This window comes from Micromys minutus (assembly GCF_963924665.1).
Source record: "Micromys minutus genome assembly, chromosome: 6".
Taxonomy (NCBI): Eukaryota; Metazoa; Chordata; class Mammalia; order Rodentia; family Muridae; genus Micromys; species Micromys minutus.
Genome location: NC_137975.1, coordinates 49,658,729 through 49,680,871, shown reverse-complemented (window position 1 = coordinate 49,680,871; position 22,143 = coordinate 49,658,729). Strand labels below are relative to the sequence as shown.

Below are 22,143 nucleotides of genomic sequence, written 5' to 3'. Positions count from 1 at the left end.
CAGGTGTGTGTGATCCTCATTAACAACGTTCTTAAGCCCGTTTAGTTTCTGGTCCACAGTGTCTTCAATGCAGGAACAAAGCAAAAAGATATACATGAAGACTTTTTGGTTTGCAAACCATCTAAAAGAAGTACTTTAGGGAGCTTGAGAGATGTCTTGGTAGGTAAGGTGTTTGCATCACAAGGGAAATAGCTGAGTCTGAATCCCAAGAACTCGTGTCAAGGTTGTGTGTGTGGTGGTGAACAGCAATTCCAGTGTTCTTACAGTGAAGAGAGGTGGCTACAAGAGACCGTCCAGAAGCTTGTGCCTGTTAGCCTGGTGTATGTAGTGGTCAACAAAAAATCCTTTGTCAAATAAGGTGGAAGAGGAAGAACTATATTTAAATTGTCTTTCATGAGTTTGTCATTCATATGAGCAGCTGCACTCACATACAGGGATATGTGTGTGCATGCACACATGTGCATTAATGCACACACGTGCACACATGCATGCAAGCACATATATAAACACAGGTGCATACACACTTACACAGAACACACACACTCTCTCTCTCTGTGACTCTTATTAAGAGCACTAATTGTGCCCAATAATTAATTGCTAAACAAAACTTAAAGTTTCCCCAAGCCCTGCCAATTTTACTTAATGGCTTCTTCCTGGTCGATATATCCAGGGCAAAAGCAGGTTAACAACATAAATAAACCACTAGATTTCCTCTATAAAAATACACTATATTTTTTTCCTTTCCTAATAAAACTAAAAACATTAAGAAACACAGGCATTTGTAAGCCTAAGCAAGATGGCTGCAGGAAAGAAGCAGCCACAGAGCTTAACTGTCTCCAGATGTGAGCCTTCAGTCTTTCTCCCTCCTCATAACTTTTGTCTGGAATGAAACTACTAGGGAAGACTGTTTTTCTCATGTGAACTTAAAAGTGAGAGACACAGATTTGCAACTTTGGTGGGAAATACTTACCCGAGAATGCTTCGTCTCCAGCTTCTGTGGATCTGTATTGAAGCCCAAGGGGATGAGAAAGTTAACTTCTTAAAAGAGATAGGTCAAAGGTATACTTTTAAAAATGAAGGTTATTGTAATTTTAAAAAATCTTTGGTTCTAACCTGAACAGGACAGTTCTCTTGTAATGACTCACTAGCTGTGCATATTAAAAATTAAAGGCAGACAGACAAACAGAAAGCCTAGTTAGAAGACAGAATAAGACCATAATATGTAAGGACTTTGTTCCAGTGGCAATAATTGGCTGGTTTTCATCACACATATAATTAAATTCGAGAATTCGTACATCTCTGTATAGTAATTCACGTAAGAAAATGTTCAGTAAACATACTGTAAACACACACATACATATGTATGGTATATACATATATATGGAAGTTTTACTGTATTTAAATCATGGCATATATAACAGGAGGGATTTTATTTTTCATTTTCTCTAAAGAAGCCCTCATCTAGCATAGCGAGGGGTTTATGTCTTTATATCTTAAGACTATGTATATGAATGAGTAGGTAGGACTGAGTAGACGTAGCTTTCATGCCTTTAGATTATCACAAGCTCTTTCTGCCATAGAGAAGTTCTCATAACATCCTCAACGGGATGCCTGTCCCTCTAAATCAGTGGATCTCAAACTTCCTGATGCTGTGAGCCTTGAATACAGTTCCTTATGTTGTAGTGACAGCCACAGAATTATATTTTTGCTACTTCACAACTTTAGTTTTTTACTGTTTATATGTATATGTATATGTATATGTATATATATATATATATATATGTGTGTGTGTGTGTGTGTGTGTGTGTGTGTGTGTGTGTGTATGTGCTTGCGTGTATAAAATTTTTGGAGTCCTTGAGTTGGGGAGTCATCTGCTTTATTCTGGTTTTGGTGAAATGTAGTCTGTTACTGGGGTTTCTAACCTTTCTAGTATAAATAAACTTACCCTGGCATGTTCACCTTGTGGGGATATCAGAGGTGAAGAAGATCTACCTATCTTGTGCATTTTCAACATGCTGCCTCTCCATTGCTCATATCCCACTGCCAGAGCATGTCACACATAAAAACGACAGTCAAGAAAGACAGTTGGCCTTGTGATGGGAGAAGTCACACTGGTATGACTTTCCCATTGTCTATGGAGGAATGCCTATAAAATTAAGCTCTTTAGATATATTGCTCTTTTTTGTTGTGTTCTCTTCTGTAGAAAACTTAATTTCATGAAATTCCTTACTGAAATTCTCAGCAGCTATGAGCTGCTAAGTGCCTTACTCACCAGACTACACTGTAGGTTTGTTTATTTCTAGAACACTCCATTTCTCATTGCCTAATGTCAAGGAGGGTCCTATTAGGGTGCTTTATGGTATATTGAATTCACTTTGTGCACCCGAACTGAAGTTTCTTCACAAGTTTGTCTGTTTCCCACTTTCTCATTGTGACAAACAGCTGACAGAAAACAGCTTTAAGGAGAAAGGGAATATTCTGGCTCACATTTGAGAGGATACAGTCCACACGATAGGGACACGTGGTTGCAGAAGCAGGAGGCAGCTGGTTATGAGATACCCACAGTCAGGAAGCAGAGGATCAATTAACAAGAAGTGGTAATGAACTATAGAACCGCAGGACCCACCTCAAGTGATCCACTTTTTCCTCTAAGACTCTACTTCCCAAAGGTTCTAGAACCTTTAAAACAAATGCTGCCAGCTTCAGACCAAATGTTTAAACACGTGGGCCAGTGTGCACAATAGTGAGCATTGTAAACTATCTCCTAGACACATACTTTCCTTCCTTCTCTCTTTTTCTTACATATATGTCCGTACATAACCATATTCACTGCACAACCCTTCCACCTCTTAAAGATAAGCATGAATTCATAGACAGTATAGTGCAAACACATAAAGAGAAGATTCACATAGTCCTCTGTGAAGTGGTATCCTCAATATGATCTTAGGAACTTTTCTCTTCTTTCTTCTTCTTCTTCTTCTTCTTCTTCTTCTTCTTCTTCTTCTTCTTCTTCTTCTTCTTCTTCTTCTTCTTCTTCTTCTTCTTCTTCTTCTTCTTCTTCTTCTTCTTCTTCTTCTTCTCCTTGCCTCCTCCTCCTCCTCCTTCTTCTCCTCCTCCTCCTCTTTCTACTTCTTCTTCTTCCCATTATTCTCCTCCTCCTCCTCTTCCTTCTTTTCTTTTCCTTCTTCCCCGCCCCCCACCTTTTCTTTTTTTCTTCTACGGTAGATTTCCCAGGCACAAAACATCATGATCTTGACCCAGAGGATGCATCCCTCATTTCATATATATCCTTGGTTGAGGTTTAATTTGGAGTTCTATTTGTCAGGGTGAATCCTTCTTTAATTCTGATTTGTACAGATAAAAATGAAATATTGTAATCACCTCTCAGGCAATGGTATTGATCATTAAAAATCAACACTTTTAGGGCAACAGCACATTTACATGAAATCATTATTTTCCAATATGAAATAAAAATGTTTGGATATGTTTTACTTGAAGAATTTATCATATCATTTAGGCTTCTAAAAAGTAGATTTTTTTGCTAACAGGAATACTGATAAATATATGACCCCCAAATCTGTGTGGAGTTGATAGTCAGTTCCAACTTTAGTCAATGATAGGGGGCATGAGAATTTCTCTTACCAGGAATTCTGAAAATCAGAGCACCATCTACCAAACCTTTTAGGTATCAAAAGGTGTTAAAAACGTTAAATGATGTGCTTAGTGAATCTAAGTAGAAGGGTTAAGTTTTGTACTTCATACCTAGTGACCCTCACATACTGTGGTCATTATGCAGTTTTAGTGGGTGTTTTAGTTAGACTTTCTATTGCTGTGGTAAAATATCATGACCACAAACAACTTCAGAAGGAAAGGCTTTATTTCAGTTTATTACTCACAGGACACACTTCTGGGCCCACACTTTCATCATCACACTTGACCATGGAAGTCAGGAGAGGAACTCACCCAGGGCAGAAACCTGGAGACAGGAGTTGATAGAGAGGCTGTGGAGGAATACTGATTTCTTTATTGCTCTTCATGGCTTACTCATCCTGCTTTCTTATAGAACCCAGGACCAATAGCCTGTGGGTGGCACCACCTATAGTGACCTGGGGCTCTCACATCAATCCTCAATCAAAATAATGTACCATGGGCTTCTCCACAGACCAGGCTGGTGGGGAAAGTTTCCTAACTCTTGATCCTGCTTCCAAAATGACTCTAGCTTGTGTCAAGTTGACCTAAAAGCTAGCCATCATAGTGAGAGAACTTAAAAGATTTTTGAACTTCCTAAGCTCCATTGTTTTGATGTTTCTTTTCTTTCAACACAGAATGCAAGTAGTAATGCTCAGTAATTGTTGCAATAACACTATACAACCCCATACTCTGGAACTGGGCAGATGTGGACTTGAATGCCCATTTTGTCACGTATTATGGTAATGCCTGGAAAACTGCTGTCCTGCAAATAAGGATACAACATAGTATGGACAAAAATGCTCTGCTTGACAGACTGTGTCCAGGCTCTCTGAGACTTGTGATTCACAACAATGGAGCTTGTATTTCAGTCTCTGACCACGAAGAATCCAGTTTAGCATGAAAACTATTAAATGAAGATTCCCTGTTCTCCATATCTGATTAGCCTCCTCATGTTTCCCCATTTCTCTTATCCCTATATATACTGAGAATAACTTTCCTCATAACTTCTGGCTATCTCACTTTCTGATGACAAACTCCCTCTTCCCTTGTGGTGTTTTAAGTTGAGGCAGCATCTCTCTCTCTTCTTTATAGCTAAACCCACCATAGTGCTTCCTATACCCAGTGCAGTGGTCTTGCCTTTTACTCTGCCTTGCCTTTTAAAAAGAATGAACATCATTTTTTTTCTCAGACAGTATGTGCCTTAGATGGTTGGGGTGAGGTCTGATCTAAAATGCAGGAAAAGCACTTATGGGAGAATTTGGTACAAGTAGAGTGTAGGATGCTTTCTCCATTTTATTGGGACAAGTGCTCCTGTCATGATTCTGTTTTCATTTCCTTGGTACTTTGCCTTCTTCTTCCTTTGATGATCATGGTCAATATTTTTTCACAAAGCATTGTATCCCTTAACTCTTTTTCATATGATGTATGTAAGTGTCTCATCATTTTGTTCCCCCCACCTCAGGGAGGTATCAGTAACAGCAGAAGCTGGGGCTCTTGTTCTCACACAAACTCCTGCACTTGAGTGTGTGCTGGGAACCTCCTGGCCAGAAGGAGATGTTACTTGCTGTCTAGCTAGAGCTGGGACTGCCTATTTCATATAAGCACTGGAATGGAAGGTGGGAGGAGGGAGAGTGGACAGATAAAAAGGAAGCAAGAGATTGCAAGATTGCAAGACTCTACATATCCTCCAGTTTGTAAGATCAGAATAATATCCACTGACAGGTGTCTCCTCCATCTGTGGCACTATTTGGCCTGCCTTTTGTTGTTTTCTGGCTCAGTGTAATGCACCATATGTGCCCAAAAAATTCTAGTTACTTTTGGTCTATAATATTGTGTCTAACATCTATTCTGATAGGTATTTTTGGAATCTATTTTTTCAGCTTTGCATTACTCTAAGTTTGAACAATTCCTTCTTAGGACCTTGAACAGTGAGAGTGTAAAGACACCACACCTCCAGCTCAACAGTGACTTTTTGTCAAGGCAGGGAGCAAAGCATTCCAGTGAGGAGTCTACTTACTTACCCTGGTGCAAGTGAAAGCTTGCACATTGTATCATGGCATTTGAGATGAATAAACTTGACAAGGAAAGTTGCATTTAGCCCATTGTTTTGGAAGTTCAAGTCCATACTGAGTGGTCCCGTTGCTGCAAGCCTCTGTTGATGATGTTGGATGGCAGATGTCATGAACTGTGTCGTATCATGGCACCAACAGATGTAAAATCTAATACCTTTTACCATCTACAGGTCCTGGTATAAGATTAAATTTCCATATGGATTTTGACCAACACTCATAAATAACAGAGAACTTGCTCATAAAGAATCTGAAGGTACCTAATCAGACAGATGGTATTTTGGAGGTGGGATGGGAAGAGTCTAAAACGACCTACCTTCTGCACACAGACTGTGCTAAACTCATCAATGAATAAAATAGTACTGGGGCAATTATGCTTTTATTCAGATTTCAAATCAATCTAAAGTCTGATGGTTTGATGCTTTAAGATTCTCATGTGCAAGAAATCAACATTTTAAAATAATTAGAGTTCTGTGAAAGAAAAGTTTTATATTTGTGTGTGTGGGGGGGTACACCTAGATACTCTGGAGGCACAACTTTTGCATTTATGGATATAAGGCAAAGGTTTTCAAGTCTTGGCTCTTCCTGAAGGCACCAGAAGAATCTTCTTATGGAATAGTTCTGTGAGGAATGGCACAAATTTTACAGAGTAAGTGGGACATCCACAAAAAACTTTTACTTCATCCAAAAACTCTGCCAGGATTGGTTCTTAATTCATTTTACCCAACACAGCAACCCTGTTGTGTCAGATCACTGTTTAGAGAGCATTGTTGCAGTTGGGTTACCCACAGGTGTTCCAGATATCAAAGGATTGGTTAGTAGACCAATCTCCATCTCCTACATGTAATTATAAAGAAAGTTCTGTAAGCAAAGACTGGTAAGAACCTTTCTTCTCCCTCACTAGTAGGATGTACAGGCTTTCTCTAATGGGGCTAGCCCAGGGCACAGCTATTTTTAGAATCAGACAGGTCCAGTCCCACACACATGGGTTTCTGTTGGGGTTCAGATTCTGTCTTACCTCCAACACCCAGAATATTAAATCCTTGCAATGGTTTTACTTGAATTCCTCTGGGTGGTCACATTCCACTAGATGTGGTTAGGTTTGAAAATGTGAGTGACATATGATCTAATGCAGAGGATTCATCCTATGGCTTGCTCCAAGTTACAGGGAAAGTAAAAATATGTAGGTTCTTCTCATTGGGATTCATGAAATTCACCACTAAAAAAGTAGTGAGAATGTAAATATCATATGGGGCTTTAACAACAATAAAAAAGTATTTGTTGACTGTATGATTTAGTATTAGAACTCAAAAGTAAATGTATCCATTAAGTTTGTTTAATTTAAAAGTGAACTACAAATTAAAATAAAATTAGATTTGATTTTATTATGGAAGTGTTTAAATATTAATGACCTAAATGGGAAAATAGTATGTTTAAGTTGTTATAGATTAATTTAGTTTTCATATGGAGAGCTAGAAATACCTTCATTTCCTTTGGGCAAGCAATCTCAAGTCTTACAAAATTCATTTAGTGAAAAAAAAAAAGAAACTCTGACAAATGTGTTGAATTCAATGCTATTCTGAATAGCTGCATTGTGTGCACGTCTGTTTACAAGAGAGACACTACTGGGCGACATTCTCTGACTGAGTAGAACTTTGGGCACCTGTTATAGGATGTCTAAGTCGTTATCCTTGTCAAAGATGCATGATGAGAGTTTTAGTTGCTTTCTATCTGTGGTGATCAAGAAGCTACATGAAGGAGAAATCCTGTGTTTTGGTTCATGGTTAGTGATGGTGCTGTCCATTAGAATGGGAGGGTAATTCATGTTGGTATTCATGGCAGCTGAGTGTGTGGCTGAGAATCTCCATGTTGCAAAGAAAAAGGAAACAGAGAATAATAGGAAGTGGGGTCTGGTTATAAAATACCAATGCCTAAGTCAGTGACCATTTCCTCCAGTAAGGTCTACAGAGGGATTTCCCCAGACAACGTCTCAAGCTGGACCCCAAGTGTCCAAGTGCATGAGCCTATTGATGATATTTCACGTTCATTCTATAATGAGCTAATTGGGAATTAGTTCCACATCTAGACACAAAATGAATTTCCATTTCACATATACCTTGTGCATATAACCGGGAGCTTTTTTTTTTCTCAAAATATTGCTCATGTGTCTATTTATGTACTTGTTTTAGCTATGTGTGTATGTGTGTGTGTGTGTGTGTGTGTGTGTGTGTGTGTGTGTGTACTCCAGGAGGTCAGAAGAGGGATTATACCTTGAAACCAGAATTATAGGTGGTTACAGCCCTCTGATGTGGGTTCTGGGAATTGAACTTCAATCCTCTGTAAAAGCTATTGCTCCCTGTTTTAGTTATGGTTTCTATTGCTCTAATGAAATGTTGTGCCCTAAAATCAAGTTGAAGTGGAAAGGACTTATTCAGCGTACACTTCCACATCACTGTTCAGCATCTAAGAAATCAGGGCAGGAACTCAAATAGGACAGGATCCTGGAGAGATGGGCTGATGCAGAGGCCATGGAGGGGTGCTGCCTACTGGCTTTCTTCTCCTGGCTTGCTCAGCCAGATTTCATATAAAACCCAGGACCCAATATGAGCTGGGCTCTTCCTCATCAATTACTAATTAGGAAATGCCTTACAACTGGATCTTATGGAGTGTTTTCTCAAGTGAGGTTTCTTTTATTCCAATAACTCTCACTTTTGTCAAGTTAACACAGACTAGCCAGCACAGACTCTTAACCACGGAGCCATACCTCCAGTCCCAGCGTCTGTACTTTAATTGGGCCTGATAGCCCATATATGGAATTTTTGGCTTATGGAAGCATGCTGACATTTAAAATTTGTAGCCTGAATTTCAGATTTTTAGATCAAAATAGTCAGCTTCTAACAGCACTATATAAGGAATAGAAGTGTGGACACACATTTGTATGTGCTCTGATATTTAGTATTTAAAGTGGTCCACAAATGTATGTGTTCATCATGAATAATTATTACATAAGTACATATCCATTATTCCTCAGCTTTTTGAGCGTCCGCTATATACAAGGCATTGTGATTAAGTGTAGGAAGCACACAGTTGAAAAGGTATGGTGACTGTTTTCACTGAAGGACAAGCAGGTTGAGAACTAGTAACAATCATGGGTGGGAAGTGAGTCAAATGGAGAGTAGGTGGAGAGAAGAACCTTGAAGTTAGATGAAGACATTAGGAAAGAGAGGTACAGAGGTACAAATCACAACACATCAGACCAATTGTGTGGAACCATTGGGAATCATGCAAAAATTTCAAACATTAACCATAACTATAAATGTACACATATAAAGGGCCCAGTTATTTAGAGTTGAACAACTATCACCACAAGCCAAGTATAGAGACTTCACAAAGGTAACTTTTTCCAGTGTCAAATATTCTTACAGTAATGGAATCAAGGTAGAAAGATGGAACTCGTACACTGTTAGCCTGTTAGGAATGGGAAACTTTACATTGCACATGATAATGAGCTATAAACACAATTTTCTGTCTTTAATTCTTAATTTTATTGGTGACAATGTAAATAGGTACATGAAAATATACATGGTCTCTACAAATTTAAATAAGACAAGTATTCTAAGATTTGGATTTCAGTGACGACTAGAATGCTTTAATGTATAAAAATCTCCAGGATTATAAAATCTGCTCATTTCCCTGTGTCTTATAAAAACAGCTGTGGGAACGAGGAAAGAACTCTATGGAGAGAAAGACAGACAGACTCCTCATGGATGCTGGACCATGATGGATTACAGAGTCAGCAATGCCATGAGCATTGTTGTATATTCAGTGTTCTCTGTGATGATGGGATGCCTAAGAGCATGTCCCTGAGAGGTCACCTGACCTCTGTTTTCTGTGTGCATGTGTATGACATCCCCCCTGCCCTTCTGCAGTTGAGACCTTCGGAAGCCATGGTTTGCCTTTGATATCCCTATACCTCCTGTGTTGGTCTCTGCCGTCTTTAGTTTTTTCCCCCATATGTTTGTCTCCCACAGTTTCTATGTTTCACCCTAAGAGTTCTCTGAGTACTTTCACAACCAGAGATACACTCCAAACTTCCAAAGTGTTTGTATTGGTCCCACATGAGGAATCACAAAAGCTAAAAGTGTAGAGTGATCCATTTGTCATTCCTCAAATTGTATCATATAGACAGCTTTCTGCCTATGAAATGTCTTAGCAAAATGACTAACAGTAAAGGCAACCACAGAGTCTGGTGTGTGACTCTTTAAGGCAAGTGCAGTGCTGCCTAGGCATATAGGCTGGGAACTAGATGTGAGTTCCTGATAGACATAAACCAGCTATCAGGACAGATTTAACTGACCAGCAGGGCAAGATGAACAGCAGTGATGCTGGACTCTGTGCATTTTCTTTGCTTTCCAGGGAACAGTGGCAACTGAAGCCAGATGGCTCCTTTCCAGGTTAAGGCACCACATAAAATTTTCTGTCTGTGAGTTTGGGTCATCTTTCAAATAAAGTGTCATTGTTGGAATGGAGACACAGATTTTCCCAACTGGTTTTGTAAACGTTAGGATTTTGGTCAGCTTTTTATACCAGACTTAGTATTCAGGATATTAATTTAAAAAAAGAAACTAATGCCAGTGTAAACATGCCTCAGATACATAGGTCTATAAAATATTGCACATAACGTCTTGTTCAGCATTTCTCCATAACAATTTTTCATTATTATTAAGAGGATATAAAATTGTGCAGACAATCTTATGAATTTGACAGGTCAACATTACTTCAAAATGATAACATTATGAACTGTTATGGATTATTTACAAGGGCTTTAAGCAGTGTTTAAGTAAAGATGATGGTAAATAGCTTAAATATAAAAGATTATTCTCCAAGATTACTTGCTAGGACAGATTAACCGTAAAAAGTGGCCAATATACCTGTGATGTTGTTAGGTCCTTAAGAGTGAGTTTCTGCTTGGCTCACACTTGTATAACTTTATATATCTCCATCTTATTTATGCTCAACACAGTTTCTTCTTTTATATAAATGTGAGGTATTACAGTGAAAATGGGTGTGAAATTTCAAGGTAAATATTGGTGTTTACTACAGCTATTAAGATAATAATCACCCACAGAGTTACATTGTTTTTTATATGAACTCTATAGATTGTGCTAGTACGTTTTCAATCTCCTCAGGGTAGTGAGTACATTGAAGCAAATGCTTTATAGAAGTCAGTGGAGATAATTTTTTACACATGTAAAAAGAACTATAAATATAAGACTTTGTGAAGTTGAATTATGCAGATATGAGTTCCCAGAGAACGTGAGGAAAAGTCACTCCACACAGCAGAAAGATGAAGCACAACAGAGCCCTAATGCCAAACTAACACCCGAAGAAGCCCAATTAAACATGTTATCTGCACAGAACAGTTATCTTAAAAGGAAGTAAGCCGAGTGGTGATGAAATCTAGCTAACCGAATCTTAATTTCCAAATCCTCTAGATGGCCCGATTTTCTACCTAGAGAAATGAAACATAAATAAATACATTTTTGGTCCTCTCTTAATGAAATCATCTTTGTAGTTCCACAAGCACTTTCATGGTCCCAACATCGTATCGCTTTTCTCCCTGAGCCATCACATCCTTAGAAAGGGTTCTCTTCCATAGGGAGGTGTTCGAAATTCCATCGGATTACAGTAGTGTTCAGTCTTAGTTCATCTCATCGCTGTAGGAATTGTTTTTGTGAGTCACATTGGGCTGATCTGGACAGTCGCCTGAGTTCCCACAGCTGTTTCAGAATACCGGCCAGATGTGAAACAGTGAGAGCAAAGGAAATCTTCATGGCTGCCGAATGTTTCTACAGTGCTGGTGGCTGCGTTTCTTTTCCCATGGGGTTCTCTGCACTCCATGGCAATGCGTGATGCAGATGAGGTGATCATTATGGACTCTTCCATTCCCTGGGTCATTGGCAGATATGGAAGGCTATGATCATTTAACCCTCATATTCTTTCTTTCTTTGAATGGAACCAGTGCTTGAATTTTAGGTCTTTATATTTCCAAGTCATGCCTCTGGGGTCTTTTCACTGGTCAGTTGTTCCCTGTCTGTCATTTCATCCTGAGGAGGTCTTGCTCTATCAAAGAATCCACACTAGTAGAGAGAAAAACAAACTAAGAATCAAATTATCTGGGCAATTTTTAAAATACCTTACTTAGGGAATTTGCATCTTGTACATTTTTAAGGAAACCTTGGGACATATTGAATGCTATCTGTCTAGTTCTCCAAAGCAGAGCAGCTGTCCTTTTCTCCTGCCACATGAGCAATGGTGGTAGAATGTCTCTGTTTTATGTAAACCTCTCCCAGACCTTGGATATTTTCCTATATTATAGTGAGTGTTCTAAGGATCCTTCTCAACTTGTCTGTATGCTTTTCTCATGGCACTTGCTGGCATGACAAGTGTTGGTTCTTTGGTGTCCTATAGTGTCCTTAGGGCACATTAGGAAGAAGTGACATTGTTGTCTGTTCTTCTGTACTTGGTGTTTAGAGAAAAATCCAATTTGCCATTTATATCAGTGATAGCACCAGGCAGGAAGGGACAAGCTTGTGACTTATTACAGATTTACCAGTACTCTGATAATGATGATTCTAGAATCTTCTTTCTATTGTATTTCAAATTATTGTGAAACCCTAGAGGATGCATATTTTCCTAGAACTTAAATTATTATTTATTGTTTCTCATGTGGTAAACACAACATGAGTTCTTTTATAAGACTAGCTGGGTAGTCTGCCATTTGGAACACAGAATTCTATCCAGTTACCATAAATAGCAGACTAAAGCTAAAGTTATCTCTACACACGAGCCAGAGGCGATATGGGCTCAGGACAACACAGGCAGCTGATAATGATTAGAAAAGCTATTCTTTAATTCAAACAAAGTTTTCTAAGTTTACAGTCTTGTAAAGCATACAGCTGCTATTGTTTCAACATTTATAAATGCCATATTCTTGGAGATCTACACAATAGTGGTTGACCAAGCTGTGATGGGGATAATTATTCTTCTAGTCATGTCATTGTGACATTGTTTTTCATTTCAAGTGGAAGGCTCTGTCTAACTTGGCAGGTGAACAAGTCACTGGGCTATAAATCTGCTGCTCTTATGGACTTTTCAAACAAGTCTCAGTAGGACACATCGGACACTTTGTTAAGGTTTCCTATTAGAGACAGACTAGTTGGCAAGATTAAAGACAGAGTCCACACACATTATGCATGACCTATTTGGCCTAATATTTGGCATGAAAAAAATCAGAATTGACCTATATTAGATTCATGGGTGTATTACTTTTAAAGAGAAATTCAAATGGCTGATGATAGGGACATGCCAATAAAACACACAACTTCCTGCTTAATGGAAAAGTGAAAGAAGTCTTGATAGTGTAGTGGTACTCTAAGCACATTGAGAAGGAGCTCACATGCCCCAAGGCAATTATTCAGTATATTTATTTATAAAAGAAGTTTCAAGATAAGGGCTCTGAATATTGCTCAGAAAATAAAGGTTTGCCTAGTTTGTTCATAGTCCTGGGTTCAATTCTTAGCACTCAGATAGAAATCAACACCCTGATCCAACCAACCGACCAACCAACCAACCTACTGAACAAACAAACAAACAAACAAAAAACCAAAAATCCTTCAATGTAGAAGCAGTTTACTCCCATCTTCTACAATATTAACTTCACAAGGTCCAAATTAAAATAGGCACAATATTCTCTTATCCTTGAGGATTTATCAAAGATTAGCAACTTAAAATTTTATCACTATATTTAATCATTCCCAACAATATCCTTTTGCCCTTTCAATGGCCTCTGAAACCCCAAAGGAAAAATAAAAGGAATTAGCTCACCTTCCATAAAGCTAGAGTTAAGATGGCCAGAACCAGCAAGCCAAGAAGGATCGCTAGTATTATCACCCACAGCGGGATTGAGAAAGAGACATTGGGAGTGGCCCAGATAACCGACGTCTTGATCTGAAAAAGGAAAAGAAACAAATAAGTACTAACTTAAAACTGTCTGGCAAGATATAGCAGGACCTTCCAATTTACCACAGCAGACCATTCTGAAATGATTTTCATGAAAGCTGATGGAATTCCAAGAGAGATTAGGAGGTCATAAAGCAATTGAACTTGACCTTTCTAAAACAGGTGTACACCAGTGTACAGCAGGTTGAGTGAAAATCTAATAAAAAAAAAAAAAACAGACACCTGTTGAATAGGTGACATTTAGTCACAGAACTCTAGACTAAAATTGAGGTAAATGGGAAGCCAATAGCATGGAAAAGAAGAGCTGTGAGTTGGAGTGGCCTGCTATGTGAACAACAGATCCCAAGATTCCTGTGAGTGTCAAGAGTATCAGCACATCTCTTCATGAAGCTCAGCTAATCTCACTAAAAGGTAAATTTGTGAGCAATCATGAAATATTAGACATGTAAGAGTTAATGTCACTAGTTAATATTGGCACTGTGGCCCCTCATTTGTAGACCTTGTGATGGAGTAATTAATGTCAGCTGAGATCTATATTTATCTTTATCTCCCTCCCCCTCTCTCTGTTTCTGTCTTTCTAGCCCCCCTCTCTCTCATGTGTGTGTGTGTGTGTGTGTGTGTGTGTGTGTGTGTGTGTGTGTGTGTCTGTATGTATGTATGTATGCCTCAGTATGTATGTAGAGGTCAGAGAACAACTTGCTAGAGTCGGTTCTTTCATTACACCACGTGAATTCCAGAGGAGAACTCAGGTTGTCAGGATTAGAAGCATGTGTTCTTACCCACTAAGCCATCTTGCCAATCCCCATCCTGCACTGTAATAGAATTATTTGATGTAAAAATTGTCAGAATGAGAGTGAAGCCATGTGCAACAGGATTAAACAAATAGAGGAAAGTTCTCATGAGTGGTTGCTTGGTAATAACCAGTAACAAAGATTCTGCCAGGAGGGGCTAGATAGATGGTTCAGTGGCCAGGAGCACTTGTTGCTCTTGCACAGGACTGGAGTTTGATTCCCAGCACCTGCACACAAATGTTCACATACACCCATATGTGTAAATACAAATAGTATCTGGAAAAGAAGAATCTGTCAAGATCAAAATGTCTTCTTTAACACACACACACACACACACACACACACACACACACACACACACACACACACTTACACACACATACACACACTCCCATTATGTAAAGTCATCTGCCCAGCAACTATATAATTAACTTAGAATAACATTAGTTAGTTACTCTTGTTATTAATTCCTAGGCTAATGATTATTGTTTCAAAATATCTTACTTCATCATCCTCATTCTTTTGCATTGTGTCTGAGAAGATGCAACAGTGGGTAGATTACTTGCGGTGGCTGTGTAAGCCAGAGGGCCTGAATTAGAAGCCCCATTAGAATCCATGTAAGCTGGGCATGTAGTCTGAGCATCTGTGCATCATGTGTGGTTACCAGTGATGGGAGGTGGAGATGGGAATCCCTGAAGCTCTTGAGACAACTAGCCTACTGAATGAGCAATGGACAACAAAAAGAGACCATACAGGGAAGACAAGAACCTAGTATTAGTGTATTTCTCTTGTGTTCATGTGCATGGGCACACACACACACACACACACACACACACACACACACACACACACACAATTTCGCTTTCCTCAACTTCTCCAAGCACATCCAGTTGACTATAATAAATGAATTCTCATTGCAATGATATTCTACTTCCTAGTAAGCATCATTAATAGGAGACACTGATTGTTGTGTAAGTTAATGTACTGTGCACAGTGATGTGAGTTACACACATGGGTTTGGATTGCCTTCCAGCCCAAGTCCAAATTTTTATGGATAGAGCTGGAGTTAGCACCTGGAGATTATAGAAGCCCAAGCCATTCCCCACTGTTGAAAGGAATCAGAAAAAAAAAGAAGCCTCCCCAGTAAGGTCTGCAGATTCAGAACCTATGAACACTGCCTTCCTATATGAGTAGAAAAAGGACTTGTCTTTCACAAGAGCTGGGAGTCTATGTAAGGAGGTACAGACCCCACATGAAACAATAGAAGAACTCTAGACCACAATCTTTTTTTTGTTTTTTTGTTTTTTTTAAACAACTTTATTTTACAAAACAAAGATAAATGTACAGATTTTAAACATTTTTTGCTTAAAATTATACATTTTTTGTCAGTACTTTTTTCAGATTTTAACATAATTTTTATATAAAACTATATGAATATATTTTTTAGTCAGTACTTGATTTTTTTCAAGGTTTGATTGTATGCCTTGAAAACTTAATAGTTACAATGAGCTAAAGTACATGTAAAACAAAATGTAACATGGAAATAGTTAAAGTTTTCTTGTTTTGTAAATATTTTTTTTGTTTTGTTTTGTTTTCTTTATTTCTTGGACTTCATACAGTCTGTGAGTTGTTTCTGGGGGAGTGCAAGCCTCTGGGGTTAGCATCCCACTATCAGTGACTGCATATTATGTCTGTTCTTTTGTGACTGGGTTATCTCACTCAGGATGATATTCTCTAGATGCAGCCATTTTCTTAAGAATTTGGTTAAGTCATTGTTTCTGGTGGCTGAGTAGTATTCCATTGTGTATATGTACCACAATTTTTGTATCCATTCATCTTCTGAAGGACATCTGGGTTCCTTCCAATTTCTGGCTATTATAAATAGAGCCGCTATGAACATTGTGGTGCATATATCTTTGTTGTGTATTAAAGTGTCTCTGGGGTATATGCCCAGAAGTGGAATAGCTGAGTCTTCAGGTAGTACTATATCCAATTTTCTGAGGTATCGCCAGACAGATTTCCAGAGTGGTTGTATTAGCTTGCAACCCCACCAACAGTGGAGTAGTGTTCCTTTTTCTCCGCAGCCTCGCCAGCATCTGCTGTCATCTGAGTTTTGGATCTTGGCCAATCTGACTGGTGTGAGGTGGAATCTCAGGGTTGTTTTGATTTGCATTTCCATGATGGCTAAGGATGTGGAGCACTTCCTCAGATGTTTCTCGGCCATTTGGTGTTCCTCAACTGAAAACGTTTTGTTTAGCTCTGTACCCCATTTTTTAATAGGGTTATTTGATTCTCTAGACCACAATCTTATAGCTTCCCCTCCAGGAGGAGATGGAATTATGATGAGTTGGTTACCATGAACTGGTCTGGCAGGAAATGACATTTTCTTTACTGGAAGCTAATGTTGGGCCCTAACTATATCTATAATTTATCTATCTATGTATCTATAATCAATCAAGCAATCAATCTATCTATCTATCTATCTATCTATCTATCTACGTATCTATCTATGTATCTATCATCTATGTATCTATGTTTCTAACATCCATCTATGTATCTATGTATCTATGATCTATGTATGTATGTATGTATGTATGTATGTATATATGTATATATGTATCTATCTATTATCTATCATCTATTATATATATGTATGTATGTATCTATTATTTATCAACTACTTTTCTGTCTGTCTGTCTGTCTGTCTGTCTATCCCGACTTCTTAACTAGGTTTGGACACACCATGCCACTTCTCTGCTCAGTTGGCCCTAACCCCATTGTAATCAGAGCCCTATTTAGCAGACATACTAACAGATTATAGATTTATTGCCAGGTGTCCTGCCTCCTTGGTCATTGAAAACTTTGCAGGACTGTTGAAATAGGCATGAAAGTCCATTACAAACATCAAAGAAAGATACTTGAAGGACTTTTCTTCTCAGGACCGTAATGGAAAAGCACAATTCAAGCATGAGATCAACACTTGTACTGGACAGGCACCTCTGAAGCAGGAAACAACTCCTCCATGGCTCTCAGTTTATACTTGTCTCCAGAGAGTCTGGCGGCTATGCTTTAGGGCAGCCCGCGGGAGGATGCTCACTGTATGGTGACCCCAAATCTCGGAAATCCTCCTTTAGTCCCAGAATCCTGAATTTCTCATTATCAAAACTGTGGTCAGCCTGCTTCCAGTAACACAGTGTTTACTTTAAAGCTGACACTGTCTTCTGTCCCTCTGAGTCCCCTGAAGTGTCAGGCATATCCATGTTGTGTATATTTTTTGTATGTCTTCCCAATGCAGCTCACTAAAGGGGAGGTATAGGAGGCCATGAAGGACTCCAAATGTTTCCCTTTATTTTGGATCTGCATGGGGCACAGTCTACAATGTGTGTAACTGCAGACCTCTTTTCCTCCTGATGTCTCCCCAGGCTGATCCTGGATTTATGTTGCACAATTAGAAAGTCACAACACCACAAAAGGCAAGAGTGACTCGGATCACTGCCTGGTTTGCAGTGCAGAGATGATAAAGTGACTCAGAGAGCTGGACATGGAGAACTAGTGAAAGGGACTGTATGCCTTGGAAAGAGAGGTGATTCACAGGCAATTAGGGAGTCAGGTGACATTCAGATCTGTGAATCTGCCATAATGATAGGCCACCAGCAAAACACCACTTTTCCCAAGACTCACTGCTCTGTATAGATAAATGAGAGACTTGAACTACATGTGGTTTAAGAGGAAATGATTTAATTGGTCATTTTGTTCGGACCCAAGTTTGTTTAAATACATGGTGGTAGGGAATTGAAGGCTAATTTTGGAGATTTTTTTTTTGAATGAAAGTAAAATGCTGACAAATACCGAAACTTTGTCATATTCATCTTGACAAAACCACAGGAAGCTTAGTTTGAAGCATCCACAGGTTTATAACTAAAGAAAAATGAACCATAAAATGTGAGGGTTCTTATAACCAACTTTGGATTTCCTCTAAGAACTTGGTGGCCACGTCAAATAATATGAAACACATATGGTCTCTGGATCTCTGTTGGAACCATCATCTGTAACTGTGGTCTTGCTCAGTGCTGCCCAACAGAAAATTAAGCCACCTGTGAAGTCAAATTTTGTAGCAGCCATGTTAAAAAGTAACGAGAATAGGAGGCATTAACTTTAACTCTTAATTATGCTGTTAAAGCCAAAATATTAACTATTATCTGTCAATATACACCTATTGCCATTTAGGCATTTAATTAATATTTTAAAAAGTAAACATCTCTTACATTAAAAAAAATTATCATCTCCAAAGTCCACACTGGTGGTACCTAAGAGCTGCAAAGTTTTTAATACACCCTACAAAATTGACAAACCATGGGCAAGGGAGAAATATTTGTACAGTATCAGGTCTTACAGCTTATATTATATAGAATCAAAATGAAATTAAGCTATGAGTGTGTTCTGTAGTTCCACATTTCCACATTTCTGGTTCTCTGTGCATGCCTGGCATTGTGTCCATGTGATACACTAGAGATGGACTGACATCTCCAGACTCATCACTGTGAGCTTTGTCTGCCTCATAGTGGAGTCCAGAGCATATACTGAGGTAAGAGCTCACGCTAGAGCCTGCAGTGGATAGATGCCCTTATGCCCTTATGCCCAGGCCTATTGACCTGAGCAGATTTCACAAGATGGCCAGGAGACAACCAACTCTTGTATTGTCCCTCTGACCTCCACTAGGTGCTTGTGCGCATGCTCAAAATAAGGACAGGTTGCAGGCTTGTGACTGGGTACTTCAACTTCCTAACAAAGGCTAATGTTGAGTAACTGGAGTAACTTAAAATGTTGTGGGGAGTCCAGTTGCTTGCCAACAAATCAACTCTCTGCTTTTGTGCATTTTTGCTCACCAGGGATTTGAAGCTATTTAAAGAAATAATATAAAAATTTAGCAATTCATTATCATTATCTGTGCCTTCAGGAAGTGAAATCTATAAATTATAAGCAGTTGGGTTTCCTCCAAGTGATCCTACGCAGGGAACATTTAATCTTACCTTCATCATATCATAAATCTTGCTGTTCTTTATTACAGTGGGAAGACTATAAATAAACTCCAATATGTGTACACTTTATCATTGGCATTTATGATATATTTTGAGTATTTTGATTAAAAAAATGCCAAGGTAGGAGGAAACAGCTCCCTTGTGTTTGCGACTGTAATTAACATTGACATATGGGTTTACATATCACAAAGTCTTAGATAAACATACTGCAATGGGGTCAGGCGAATGTTTTAATAAGTGTACCAAGAATCTTTACCTGCAATGCCATTTAGAAGAAAGTAGAAATGCAAAGGGGGCTCAGCTGAGCACACATTTAACCAGCCCTCTATGATATCATCAGAAGTCTGTACTCCAAAAAGGAATTTATTCAAGAATTCTGTTTTTTAAACGTATCTGAAATTTATGGATGAGATTTTACATAAGGATTTTCATTAATATTTTACAATTATAATTCTGTGTGCATTTGTAAATGGTGGAATTTGATGTTTGTTGAATGCCAGGCAAATGACTAGGTCTCAATGGTCAGTAAAGAGAAAGGAAAACGAAAGAAGAAAGAAAGCATTCAAGTAATTGATTTTCCCCCATTCTGTGATGACTTAAGATCATACAGCCCCACAACACCTCTAAGAAGTGTGGTACCAACTTAGATGCTATGAGAGTAGCATGTGGGATTATTTCCCACATAAAAGCAAAGCTTACTTATGCCTCGAGATATAGCTGAATTGTGACCACTTTCTAAAAGAAGTACAAACAAACCAGTCATCCCATGCAAGAGTCTAGGAAAACAACCATGTATTAGCTAGTCTCCCTTTAAGGTTTCCCCCAGTGTCTAGATGGATCCTGGATGATTCTCAAGTGACTCCTTCAACTGACTCTACCACTGTAAGGGCATTCCCTTCAGTTGGGCTCTTTTTGAGAGAGAGAACAACTGGACCTTCAATAATTTTCTCAACAAGATGTCTATCCCTCCAGCCAGAGTTCTCTCCAAGCCAAAGAAAGGTTCCTTCAACTGAACGGGAACTTTGTACCAGTGTGATCGTATCCTGTAATCAGATATTGGGAGACTTGAAGGCACTTTCTTTCCTAGATGTTTTTCCAATAGCCTCCATCTAAATAATGCAGTAAATCATGGTCATTGGGTACCAGGTCTTTTCTTTTTCTTCATTTTTAAATGGCAATGTGAGGAAACCTGCATTTGATCATTTCATGCGTCTTTTGACATGAGTTGAGGACAGCAGGCTGTCACCTGTAGCCATCCCTGGGAGATGCAATGCTGTTGATGGAATCCACTGGAACATGTGTTTCTGTTATGAAACATGTGCTCCAAGAAAACCAAAGGGGTCTGGATTTATCTCCCTGAGAGCTACAAGTCTTTGAACCTCTTTGGATGAACACTCTGTATTAAAATCCTATGCCTCTGTTTTCTGGGTTGACCATAAATCCAGGCCATAGCAGACAGCTCGTGAGAGAAAGAGAGACTATCTAAATGAAGAAAGATGTGGCCATTCTGGTTTTAAAATACGTTGCTCAAATCTTTATTGGCATTTCCAGTGCGGGCTTACAAGACTTAGCCAGAGGAGACAACATATTTGGGGATGTGTATTAGTGGTTATTGAGACTCAAGACGTAATTAGCCCTTACTTAATTATCCCACTAGAACTTTGGTTATATAATTTTATTAATTGTTTTAACAGTTCCATATGGTAGGTACAGTTTCTAATTAGATTGGGGAAGGGCCCTCCAAACCTTAGTTTTTTTCTTCTAAGTGATCTGTGGTGTTAAATTTCTCAACCTTGGCTCCCCTCAGAGGAATCTCCTCTTGTACGAATTTTAAAGCATAGACCAGGGCTCCACCCTAGGTCTGTTTAGTCCAGTCACATGAAGTGAAGTCTCAGGAAATATGCATTTTACATGTATTTAACAGTGCATGAGTAATGATTCTAATCGGATATGCCAAGGTAGAGACTGACTGAATAATCAATAAATAATGTATTTAATTTTTTGGTGTGTACCTGTGCATAAACATGTGTGTGGCTATCTGTGTACATACATATATGCATGTGTATGTGTGTAGAGGCAAAGAACAACTTCAGGTGTTATTTTTGGACACAGTTCGTGTTTGCTTTTATTTTTGTTTTGAGCTAGGGTTACTCACTGGCTTAGAACTTGTAATGTAGGCAAAGCAATAGGGAGCCTGAGGCCTAGTGAACTTGTCTCTGTCTCCTAATGAGGGAGTTCAGATGGGCATCATCAAGCCCTGTGATTTATTTTATTTTACTTTTTTACATGCTGTACTTCATGTGTATGGATGTTTGGCCTGCACATATGGCTGTGCACTGCACGAATGCCTGGTGCCCACAGAGACCAGAAGAGGGCATTAGATTCCCTGGATTTGGGATTACCAATAGATAGATGTGTATCTGTAATCATGTGGATGCTGAGAATCAAACTCAGCTCCTCTGGAAAAGCAGCCAGCTCTCTTCACCACTAACCCATCTCTCTAGTCCCCTTCTTTAAAAACAACAAACAAAC

General features: G+C 38.8%; 1 protein-coding gene across 1 annotated transcript in view; it reads right to left on the bottom strand.

Moving 5' to 3' along the window:
- Positions 1 to 9,299: 9,299 nt before the first annotated feature.
- ITGA8 (integrin subunit alpha 8) overlaps positions 9,300 to 22,143 on the bottom strand; it is a gene marked incomplete at its 5' end in the record, with an annotated part of 168,629 nt that continues 155,785 nt past the window's right edge. Inside the window, 2 exons of the mRNA XM_080917558.1 lie at positions 9,300 to 11,899; positions 13,647 to 13,769. Of these exons, the coding sequence (XP_080773684.1) occupies positions 11,813 to 11,899; positions 13,647 to 13,769 (210 nt within the window). The 3' untranslated portion in view covers positions 9,300 to 11,812. The remainder of the gene's footprint in view (positions 11,900 to 13,646; positions 13,770 to 22,143) is intronic.